At 41.0% G+C, this 12,131-nt stretch overlaps 1 protein-coding gene and 1 long non-coding RNA gene across 8 annotated transcripts in view; one reads left to right on the plus strand and one right to left on the minus strand.

Moving 5' to 3' along the window:
• The window catches only part of LOC132906715 (uncharacterized), a 350,670-nt gene that overhangs the window by 299,596 nt on the left and 38,943 nt on the right, over positions 1–12,131 (minus strand). The window lies entirely within an intron of this gene.
• LOC132906707 (zwei Ig domain protein zig-8-like) overlaps positions 1–12,131 on the plus strand; it is a 238,931-nt gene that overhangs the window by 198,805 nt on the left and 27,995 nt on the right. For all 7 annotated transcript variants that reach the window (XM_060959127.1, XM_060959131.1, XM_060959132.1 and 4 more), the window contains one exon: positions 11,651–11,892. In XM_060959127.1, coding sequence (XP_060815110.1) covers positions 11,651–11,892 — 242 coding nt within the window. The remainder of the gene's footprint in view (positions 1–11,650; positions 11,893–12,131) is intronic.

Consider the following 12,131-nt stretch of genomic DNA (forward strand, 5'->3'; position numbering starts at 1 on the left):
ATCATAGCGAACAAATATTTCAAAAGTTTAATCGGAAAATGTACATTTTCGATATCTCGTAGTCGCTGGCACTTTATTCCTTTGACGCGATCCAAAAAGAGATCTAACGATAAATATTTCACATGCTTAAAACGAGGACTTTCAGCCAGCATCCGCAATGCGGTCATACAAGCGGCATCGAGGAGCCGCGTGTTTTAACTTGCACGCTGCGCGACGAAATAAAATTTCAAAAATCCGAAGCTTTTTGCTGAGCGAACGATGAATAACTTCGAACTCGGTGAATCTTCGTAAATTTGGAGAACGTCGAATTTCGTGGCGCACAGACTACACGACTCTATTCGAAGCATTTGAAGTGTCATTAAAGAGAAAATTTCCTTCGAAAGAGCCGATTTTCACACTTCCCTGCGCGACAATATCGAATCCCTTTAAAGCGTTTAAATGGAAATAAAGTGGCTGTTTTTTCCTCTAATGTCTATCAAGTGACACCAATTTCAAATATACGATAACCGGGAAATGTTCTGTTATTTTCTAAAAATTCTTGACGATAATACGAACGGTTAATTCACGTTCTTCTTGTCTCTTAAATTTTAAATTAATTATCGAAAAATTCGTTTCATAAGCGTGAAAAGAAGTGCTCGTACTCATAGTTCGTTTAATCTGAAATTTTACTTCTTTTCTTTTCTCTTTCTTCTCGTTACTCGCATATATACCTGAACTCGCGGAGGAAAAAATGTAATGCCCGAGGAAATTCGCAAATGAAAAATTATTACCTGCGAGCTACAAGTTAGCGACAAGCTACGAGTTGGCGAAAGAACGCGTAAAGTTTAATATATATGAACCGGAAAAATGACTACGTGAAATTCGTTTCGCATTTCGACGAGAGTACGTGATTTTTTATTTACACGTAGCGCGGCAAAGAAAGTTTTACTAAGTATCGATGGAAGTCTTAGATAAATTAATCCTGGAAGGTTTTCGTTCGCCTGAAAATTCGAATTTTTTTAAAGATAGAGTCTACCTTTGGAGTTGAGTTCGTCGGCGTTTTAGAGGAAACAAACGCGTGTTTTCGAGTTAGACGACCAATTTCCAGAGATTCGGTTCGTTCTAAGGTGGGTGGTAATATTGTACGAGACCTTTGGATACGAGACTAGCCAACTTGAATTTCTGAAACTAAATATACACAACATCGAGCGAGTAATCTCAAATACAGACGACAAGTTGGACACGAGAAGTGGTGGCGAATTTGAACTCGTAAGACTAGACGCAGGTGACACTGAACCTGTGTGAGACTCGATTCGAGAAGAGAATCGTGAATTCTTGGCATGAAATGGCGTACGAATAGCTTCAGACTCGTAGAACATAATACAAACACTCCCAAGTCCATAGAAGCGAATACAAGGGATTTTAGATCGCGCGAAGTTAAACAGAAGCAACTTCGCGTTCCTACTATGCAATAAGATTATCTGCAGACACGTGGCATTTGCTATCGGAAACACCGAATTTGTGGCAGTTGCGATTATGGATTTCGATGCAATTATCATAAACTTGCTATAACTACGCTGGATGTATGGAAATAGATAGGAATCCTTCCAGAAGGAAATGCACATATGAAATTCGCCAGTTTGTGGGAGAAAGTGTAAGCATTCCAGTGCCAATTCGTGGAACAACGTGTATATGTAAAAGATGAATCGTAAATACATGTTCGTTCGAACACGGGTTCTACGTACCTTGGTTTTCGAGTTACAGATGATCAAACGAATCTTGCGAGTGATCATTTTCGTGCCTCGGCCCACGCTACTGCGCGCCTCAACGTCGAGTTCCGTACTCGCTCGAAAATACCAGGTGTTCTTCCAACGATCTCACATCCATTTTCTATCTTTTCTCGCACATTCTTCTCGTGCATTCTCCCGTCGAATACACGATAGATCTTTTTTCTTCCAAAGACGAAAATCTAATGGATTTTAGGAAAGTACTGCCAAGGAGGAACGTTCTTAACGTAAAAAGAAAACGAAACGAAAACTGTGAACATTTTCTTCGATCGCCTATAATTCGAAGACCAACGTACGTAACGTAACGTTACATGTAAGAGATACATGTAAGATGGACTCACAGATTTCGAGGACTTTGGAGACTACGAAGACCACGGAAGCTTCGGAAACCCTTTTGACTCTGGAGACCTTGGAAACCCCTAACACCTTGGAGATCCTACAATTCTCCAAGACCACCAAGAACTTAGAGACCCTCCGGGAACTCTAGGGACCCTAGAGGCTCCGAAGACCTCGTGGATCTTGGAACCAGCGATACACCTATAAGCTCTCTGGAGAGTGCAGAGTTGGTTCCTGCGTGTCCCTGCATCGTTCTACGCGTTGAACCATCGAAGGCTCGAATCATCGAAATCCCTCGACGCACGGAACCCTGCTGCTTTCACATTTCCATAAACATAAAAAAGTCCGGCAAGTATCGATATCCTTGGAATCTTCGGAAAAATATGAAACGACTTCCGAAAGTTTTAAAAGCACGTATATTCGCCTGTTGACTCATCCATATCCCTAGAACTCTCTAAAAACCCTGGTATCTGCGGGATCGATCTCTATAACGTTTTAGTATCCCCGTGTCTTTAGCAACTCGTGATCCCGCGATACCTTGCGGAAATCCTACGCTCATCATAATTTCAAGAAGCTTCGAAGTCGCGAAATTTAGGAATAAAACGAATATAGTAAATCCTTGCTCTTGCACACTGCGATCGATATCGTTAGCCAAGTTTTACCCGTCACATGTTTCAAGCTAGCGGGGCTAATGAATTCTCTTGCGTAACACGAACGAGATAAGTAATAAAACGAGTAAAATTTTACGATTTTCTTATTCGACGTGGAATTACGAAATTGTAAAACGACGATACGGTAAATGAAGAAACGATGATAAACGAGACACGCTCCCTTTCGTAAGTATTGGGACGCTTTTGGGAATTTAAGTAAACCTAGAAAATCATTGTAGCGTTATTTAAACGTTTAAGAGTCATTATCCGATTTGGAAACGTTATCCTATAAAGAATTTATATTCAACACGTCGATGCACATAGTTTTGAAATTGGGTTTGATCGGAGTAGCTTCGATAATTATCGGGAAAAGTTGCTCGTCTACCGAACGAGACACGCGTGACGGAAAATAGTAAAATTAACAGAAACGCGTTTCCCGTTTCCTGGAAGGTGCTGGAAATATTCATTGCCGTTCGTATCGTTTACCATTCCGACTCTTCGGTTATGACAGACGGAATCGATACTCGCAGACTATAGCAGAATGGTTGTCGGATTTGAAGGGAGCTCGCGTGCAACAAACGTAGGCGTGAAATGCCTAATTCGAAACACGATGACTTGACAGATAATTCGACGATGGAATTACTTCAACTTGCCGTGATTAGCGCTAACGATCGCCAAATGGATTACTCCGATAAGGATAACTACGACGAGGCATATTTCTGTCCGAGATTTAATATAGCGTGACGTTCGATTTAATCCGGTGTACTTAAAAACTAACGAACAGAATGTATTTCGAGCGGTAAAACCGTTCCAACCAAATGTATCGTTTCGTATCCGATACGGAATTCTATTGCTAATACTTTTTCGATGGATAAACGACAAGTAGGAATAAGAAGCATCGAAAGAAAAAGACAGTTTTATTGCTTACCGGCTGTAGCGTTTTTCATCTACGTATATACATTCCTGACTGTTATTTCACAGCCTGACAGTACGAGTTGAGAAAGCAGAATAAACCTGACAAGAAACGATCGCACATCCATTGTAAAAATGCGGGTATTAGTTTGCAAGCTACTACCGTAGCGTATTATTTTCATCGTGAAGAATTTTAGGCACGGAGAGCGGAGTGGTTAAGAAAACGAAGATCGGTATTATCGCTAGACTGCGAATTTTTATGCATTTTTATATTTTCGCCAACACGACTAAAGATAAACATCTACTAAATATTGTACTAAATATTCCACTTTCGATATTTTATATTATATATTTTTGTATATTATATGCATTGTGCGCATTTCTACAGTTTGAAGTTTCTCGTAAATGCATAGAAATGCACTACTCATCAGAATCGTCAAGAATATAACGCGATATGTTCGTTTAATAATTTTGATATCGAGCATGAAAGAAACTAATAATATTTATCGCCGCTGATATTCTAAAATTTCCACTAATTCCATGATATTCTATTATAATTCTAATGATATTCTAACATAATCTTTCGAGAACGATCCAAACATTCTCGTAAAGCGGACACGTGTATCCTGCTTTAGAATACGCGAATAGAATACGTTGATAGAATACGTTGACGTACGCGGGACGAAAAAACTCGCGTTGTATACCGCGCGAAACGTCGTCGTGATGCCTATCGTTGTCGAACAACGTTCGACCCCGCTGAGCTTCTGACCGCGCGTATATCGGTAGAGAAAACCCGTCGGGAAAGACCGACAACGGTCGATCATCGTCCGATAGCGGAGAACACGCTGCCTCGTAATGATAAATCAGTCGCTCGATAACACGACGCTGATAACGTGTACGCGTTTTATGCAGCGCAGCACGATCGATCGCCACGGTGCGTAATGAAACGCGCGCGCATTATCGTGCCGGACGCGCGTCGCGCCGTTGTTACGCTGTTACGCTGTTACGCTGTTACGCTGTTACGCTGCTACGCTGTTATCTGTCGCGGCGCGTTGCTCCTTTTGTTGGCGCATCAGCCACACAATTTATGACACCCGGCTTTCCCTCTTTCTACATTCGTCTTGATGCCGATCAAATTACGCATTTGGCATCGCTCAAGTTTCAACTTTGAGCAGCAACACGTTAATCTTTAGATTCAAATTTCATTCGTACTGTTCTCTTTAATTTTTTAAAACTTTCAGGAATAATCTTAGACTAACAAAAATTGTCTTATTTATATAAATTTAGTTAAATCAGGTTAAATCATTAGCAAACGAGATACAATTATCGCGACCATATGTATCGATAAAGTTTCAAACCAATTCGAAAATGTGTATAGATTCTCCTTATATATTTATTATACACATAGACAAATCTACATTTGCGGTAGCAATATTTTCACTGTGATTCAACTTTGTAAAACAAAATGCGAAATGCGCAACCTTTGCTAGATTGATCTCGGCGAATTCGTGCGTTCTATTTAAGTTTCACGGGTTCGTTGTACATCGTCGTTTACGAATTCGTTTCCGACCATTCTGATCGTCTCTTGAGCGCGTATCGTACCGTGAATATCATGGGATTCAAAGTTTCCGCGAGAAGAGGACTTTTGGCAGCTTTCCGCTACGTTGCGCTGGTGTAAACTCTGGTTATCGTCGGGAAGATCGTCGGGAAAATCGTCGAAAGTTGAAAAATGGAGAATCGCTCGAGATACAGCTGATGACGTTGAAAGTGAGAATTGCCGTTTAGACTGGAAATCGTGGCCGCAATTTTATTTTACGTTTAACCTGGTGCTCTACGCCCGATGAAAGCTGTCGTTGAAATCGTTTGGAAAAAAAAAAGAAAATTTCAAAGATGCGTTTCGATAATACAGAAAATAGGTAATTATAAATTTTTGCGAGAACCAAGCATTTGCGATCGTATAAGAGATTCGCGCAATTGTGTTTGTATCGTATTTTATTATATTTTGTCAATAAGTAAAGTACGATGAATTGAGCGAAATTCGATGAAATTAAACGTCATCGCGCTATGTTTATACTACTGCGTAGTCTCAGTTTAGGTATTCGATAGTTCCAGCTTTAAGTCGCGCAACTGGAAGCAAGTACAACTGAAACTCGTGAAACTCTTCGACGTATTAGGGATTCAAGGAGTCGCGACTAGTCGAGACAATTCAGCGAAACTAAGTCTGGTTTCGGGACGCGGTATCGCGGCTTGACATCCAATAACGCTCCAACACCGGTTCGTAACAGGAGATTGTTCCATCCTGTATAGTATACACCGATAGAGGCAGCGCGTGAACGCATATCGAGGGGAGAGAACAGCGTCGAATCAGTGGACAGAGCCGATACGCGTTTAAGTGGTGGCGCGATTCGTGATTCCAGCAGAAGCTACAACCACGTGTAACGCGTGGCGGACCGCGGGTCTGGTCTATGCATAAAACATGAGCGTGCCACTGGCCTGTGTCTCGAATCGGAATTATTTACCCTGGTTAGCCGGACTCGCTGGAATTACGGCGTAGCCGTGTTCCACCGTCGAATCGAGGAAACGTGCGCTCTCTCTGCGAAGACGAGCTCGCGTTCGCGTTTCCGTTTCCGCCATGCAAGTTTCTCGATTCGTCGAGATCTGGCCAAGTATTTATTCGTGTTTCTATGGCGACGCGAACGGTAGCGTTGGCTGTGAAATTTTCGATTTCGGGAAAAGGAAGAATTTTTCAAAATTGAAGGAACGCTCGACTTTCGCCGGAAGGTTGCTGGTATTCGAAATGTTTTACATTAAAGATCGTTGTACGTTTCTTTGTTCCGAAGTTGTAACGGTTTAAGCGTTGACAATTTTTTCGGCGAAAGTTGAGCGGTCCTTTGCTTTTGTATGCTAGTTGTATTGCAATAATAACCTGAAGTACTAGATAAATGTTCGAGTGTTTAAACAATCTTGCTTTTTTTTGTAGAATTATGCATGTTACAGCGTATTCCAAGTAACCACGAAACATTAGAAACAGAGGTAGTAGGGAAGTTTAGGTTTCCGAGTGAAACGAGTCGGTGTTGGTCGGACAGCGCCTCGCTGCTAAGTAATACAAGCGCATAACTTACGAAACTGTCTGTTGTACTTGCGTAAAACCCTCAAGTATTTTATTCAAATATATTCTAATTATTCTTAACCGCATCCGTGGACACGTAGAAGCTAAGCACACTGTCTAAATCGAATACTTTCAACGTACTGATAACAAACAGAGAACTCGTACGTCGAGCACGAAGGAATTCAATTTTCTCTGGAAATACCCTCGTTCGAAAATTTTAATCGATTTTTCCAAACCGTATCGCGTTTATCTACTCGCTAAATATCCGACCTAAGTTTCCAACGAAGCGATTCTTGAGGTCGTTTTACCTAAAAGAGGCGAATGTCTCGATCGGTCTTTAGACCTGCAATTGTTCATCTCGTATCGCGCATCTCTTCCTTTCGCTTGCTTTTCTCAAACTTCGTTTTTCCGCGGCGATACGGAATAATGCTCGCGATGCAATGCCGAGGAAAAGCGCCAAGTCAGAATTCTCGAGTGTTTGCGAGTCGCGAAAAAATGGGTCGATTGATACTCGCGAGATCTCGCGCCCAACGAGGATATCCGCGTCGATTGTGCCTCCGCCCTCCGTCGAATGCAGAGAAGAGAGATATCCGCGAAATATATCTCTGAGTGATTACTCGATAAATCCCAGTGATTCGATCGGAAAACCGCAGAGAGGAACCACTATCTTAATTAGTCCAAGCACAGTCATCGATGAAATTGACGAGTTAATGCGTTCGTTTACCGCTTCGTTGCCTAGCTTTTAAATAAATTTCATGTTTATAAATACGTTGCGATATTGTTTTCAGGTCGACATTGATATCTATGCAGTGAGAATAATTTTGTATCCTCGCGGTATAGAGATCCGTGTACGTAGAGCAATTTCAAGATTTCAAAACTCAGCAAGCAATTCCTCGTGCACCAAGTGACATCGAAATTATAAAATGAACGATAATGGACTTGTCTTGTTCTTCTCTTGGGCTCTTCGTATGTCAGAATTTAAATTTCAATCGTTACGATTCTAAAGATTTTCAATTTTCAACCGCTTTCTGCTACAAGTACTGTTGAAATACAAATGTTTCGATATCTATGGAAAACATTTAAATATAAACGTAGTTAAATGAAATTTGTAATTTAAACGAACGAGAAAAACATGAAAAAATGATTACAACGACATCGATGAAAAAGTATCTTGTATAAAATTCATTCCGAATTAAAAGGACGAAATCTATATGCGCTCGTAAAACGCACGTATATCGTTCTTCTCTTATTTCGAGGCAAAAAATATTAGAAAAGTTATTTTTGCACTCTCGCCATCGAAACCACCGAGGTAATTCTACTCGACCAACCAAACCGACGATCCTTGCGCACTAAACTTCTCCATATTCAGTAGCCTCTCTCCAACGTCGATCTACCGGTTCGCATAACCCAACGAAAAATAGTCCTTACGCGAAGGAAAAACGTCCTGTCGAGCCATCATCCCGCAGGGGTAACAATCACACCGTGTTTGAACAAAGGATTTAAAGAAGAACTCTCGACGTGAACGCTCGGCGAACTTTTTCGGGGATCGAAATCCGACCGTCGGTTTAAATATTCGCGTGATTCGATCGCGTGCACGGGGATCTTCCGTGAGTTAAAAAATGAGATCCCGTAGCTGGGTCCACGGTCGAGCGACAGTGTCAATACGACGTATAACGATTTTCATATTCGCCGAGGCAAGAAGTCGCTGCTGATTCCTCGTCGGTATCCAGGACACGCTCTCCGCGGTTCCATCGGAATTCCCGATCAGTTTTCCTTCTCCCTGGACAGCGGCAAAATTTCCACCGTGAAAGCAAAGAGAAAAGATCGAATGAACAGATGAACGTTTCCAGAAGGGGCGAGGCGAAGAGAAAAGCTGATGCGCGCTAGTCGACTCGACCATTGCTGGGTTCTCCTATCGGCAGGCTTGTGGGAGCTGCTTGTGCAGCTATAACAAGGTAGATTCTGAGTGACATAATTAGGTGATTAATACTCGGCTAGAATCGTATGCGTTGCTTCGTTTCTGACAGATCTTAATGCATGTGGATGCTGTGCATTGTCCTTGCGTCAATGCGGCGATAACGTATTGAATTTATTTGGTAGAATAGGGTAGACTATATCGAAGACAGATGGAAGCTAAATTAAAGTAGCATTGGTAATTAAGGAATAAGGAAAAATAAGGAATATCCGTGTTTAATGATTTTGCGGTATATAGTGAACTGGCCGAAGAAGAAAATTATGAAATGTTTAGAAATTTCTAATAGGATAACGTGGAAAGATCGAAAGACACGTTGCTGCTTGTAGAAAATCATGGTCGTGTCGGTGTCTCATATTTTTGGTGAACGCACGAAAGGTCAAACGATGATAAGTAGAACCGGAAAAGGTATAGAGTCACGAAAGAATGGCAAGAACAAAAATGATCGAAAACAGGCAATGTACGTTTTGTACTAAAAGGAAAACGACGAATGTTGCGAAAGTCAAACTCGCGACGAAAGGAGTAGAGAACGCAAGAGTATCGCGTTAAAAATTTTAGAAGCAAAGTCGGTCTAACGATAACGAAAGGAAGCAAGTGGTGGATTTTCATAGCTATCCGGTACGTATAAGTTTATATTTAAGTGACGCGTCGCGCGAGTCCTTCCGTCGATACCAGACGAGTATCTAAGCGATGTACGTACTTATCGTTTTTCGATGCGACGCCCGCGATCGTTAGAAAAAATACCTCGTCCTTTGTACGCTCGTACGTCAAACCCGTTTCGGGTTCTTCTCTCGGTGGACACCGTTAAATTGAAAAAGATACGGTGGGAACCTCGTGAAACTGCTTCTACTCGGCTAATGCTAACGTATGGATTCGCCGTAAGGGTGCAGAAATCATGTATAAGAAATGAACGAGTCCTAAAATGTGGATGGCGACAGCTCTAAATCGATAACCTTCGTTAATATTATATGGCGGAACCGAACGGTTGAAAAATTGAATTTACTGGCTTCAGAGAAGTAGCGACGCTTTTTCCTAACAATCGATATCGGAGAACTTAACGGAGGCGTGGCTTAGATCTCAGCCCTCCAGTGATAAGTAGCAAACTACCGAAAGTAAATCCTTCGATCTTTTCGTTCGTTTATTCAAATTAGCTAATTAATTTACATTCCAAATACTCGGTAGCGTTTAACGATATTAAGATCCTTTTTAATTGAAAAAAATGCTCTTCGCGAGCTATTCTATTCGATAGTCTTCTTTTCTCGTTCAGAAGTTTCAACAGCTGTGGACATACTTACTACATCGGAATGGCAAAGTAAACAGCGAACATCGCTTTTTACAACTTTTTTATTCGAAACTAGAATGGAAATTTAAACCATACGTTTATACGTATATATATTCTGAAAATTTCAGCGAGATCGGTTAACGTCGCTATGGGCTAGTAACCGTTAAAAATAGTGAAAACCGCAGTTTTTCACGATATTCGGCCCGATAACTGTAATAAAATAATCTACCTATATCTTTCGGTGTTCGTTTTGCATCAATCGACTTCGATGAAATTTCCAGTATCCTATAAATCTTTAAAACGTGTTGTTTAAATTTTCGATGCAGATAGGAAGAGCGGAGGGAGATGGTAATGTTTAAAAAATGACCTTTCCTTTTTTTCCTCGCGATTCCGATTAATTGCTATTTTTTCAAAAAATTGTTACGCGTCATCCAGCGAACTAATTCCTCTAACTTCTCGAAAAAGCTGACGACGTTTGGCCCAATTTTTAAAAATCCATTCTATTTTAAAGAGTGTTCGAATATGTATGTTGCTCGTATTTTGTCTAGGACAGACAAGTCCATTGCGTAAATTTCGATAATTGCTTAAATGATTATATGACTCTTATAACGTCGATCGATTTAAAGGAACTAGAACAAATTTAAAAACACTCGTTTTTCACAACGTGTCCATTTAAACTTTGACGATCACATGGATGCTCGACCTACTCTCAGGAGCTTAATTTTCTGCCACTAATTGGCCTATCGAAATTCTCGGTTTCCCAATACAAAATGTACAGCATAACCCAATATAGTACTCGATGTACAGTGGCTCGTGAAAGTATTTGAAAGCTTTTATGTCCATATTATATGTTTCGTATAAAACGTTTCAAAACTTCGTTAACGCTGCAACGAGACACGATTGTCATAATCGTATCGGTGAAATTTGAAACCAACGTCGTATGTATACACCGCTTCGCAAGCTGTTCGTTGCTTTTCCCTTCTTCGGCATTGTTACGCTAATTGATTTAAGCTCCTATCATACATATTATTCGGATATATATTTCGGATTTTGCAAAAATATTTCTTCTAAATTTCAAAATCGTGCCTCGTCGTCCAGACTAGTCGCAAATATTTCGGCTCTCTTAGCACTGAATATCGCTTACAAATACGAGAATTTTACTTCGTTACTCAAAATTCTTTTACCGTTTGAAACATATCAGCGAGTAATTACTCTCGCGCAATATCGTGTGTACCTATTCATTCAACGGTTACAAACGTGAATAGACGGATGTTGCGAACGAACAGAAACGCCAATATGTACTGCCAGTTGTCAATTGTCTGTCCAATACTTGTAAACAGCGGGAAACGCGAATCTCCAGAGACTGGGTGATATCGCGACAAGGTATCAGGTGTGCGCGATCAACGGTACAGATGTACGGATTAACGAATAGCGCAAAATTTTCGAATAAACAATATCGAAAAGTTAAACGTTTCGTATTGCAACGAAGCTTGAGTTTACAAAGTTGAAAAATCTCTGTTGTCCAGAGATACAAATGCTTTCATCGTGTTTGTAAAAATATCAATTTTTTCTAAACGCAAATTAATTGTAATTAACCGTGTGAAAAATCGTCGTTGATTTCAGATCTGCCACTGATAACGGATTCGGTATCGACGAAATCGACGACGGCGGCAAAGCGATCGGTACCGACGGACGCGCCGATGTTGAACTACATTTTCGATGCGCACAGCACGCTAAACAAGCATCAACATCATCACGATCATCGGTGGGGTCCTCATTTCGAAGGGGAGAGCAAGAACATGACTGTGCAAGCCGGTGGAAGTGCCATCCTCGACTGCAGGATATCCTTGCTACAGGATAAAACCGTGAGTTTCCTCCTTCTTCGTCTGTATCGATATACCTATGTATATCGTCGCTGTTCGTATATGTAGCAGGACACTTAGAGAAAGTAAAGATCGATTAATCGTTTCCTTGGCGATCTAAACCGATTATCGCGTTTTACGCGAAACCAGAAGATTGCTATTTAGTTAATCTTAGTACTTACGAGCGAGAGATGTACTTACAGCGTACGTACAGCCGAGTTAAAATCGGCGATTACGTCCAT

This window comes from Bombus pascuorum, chromosome 5 (assembly GCF_905332965.1).
Source record: "Bombus pascuorum chromosome 5, iyBomPasc1.1, whole genome shotgun sequence".
NCBI lineage: Eukaryota > Metazoa > Arthropoda > Insecta > Hymenoptera > Apidae > Bombus > Bombus pascuorum.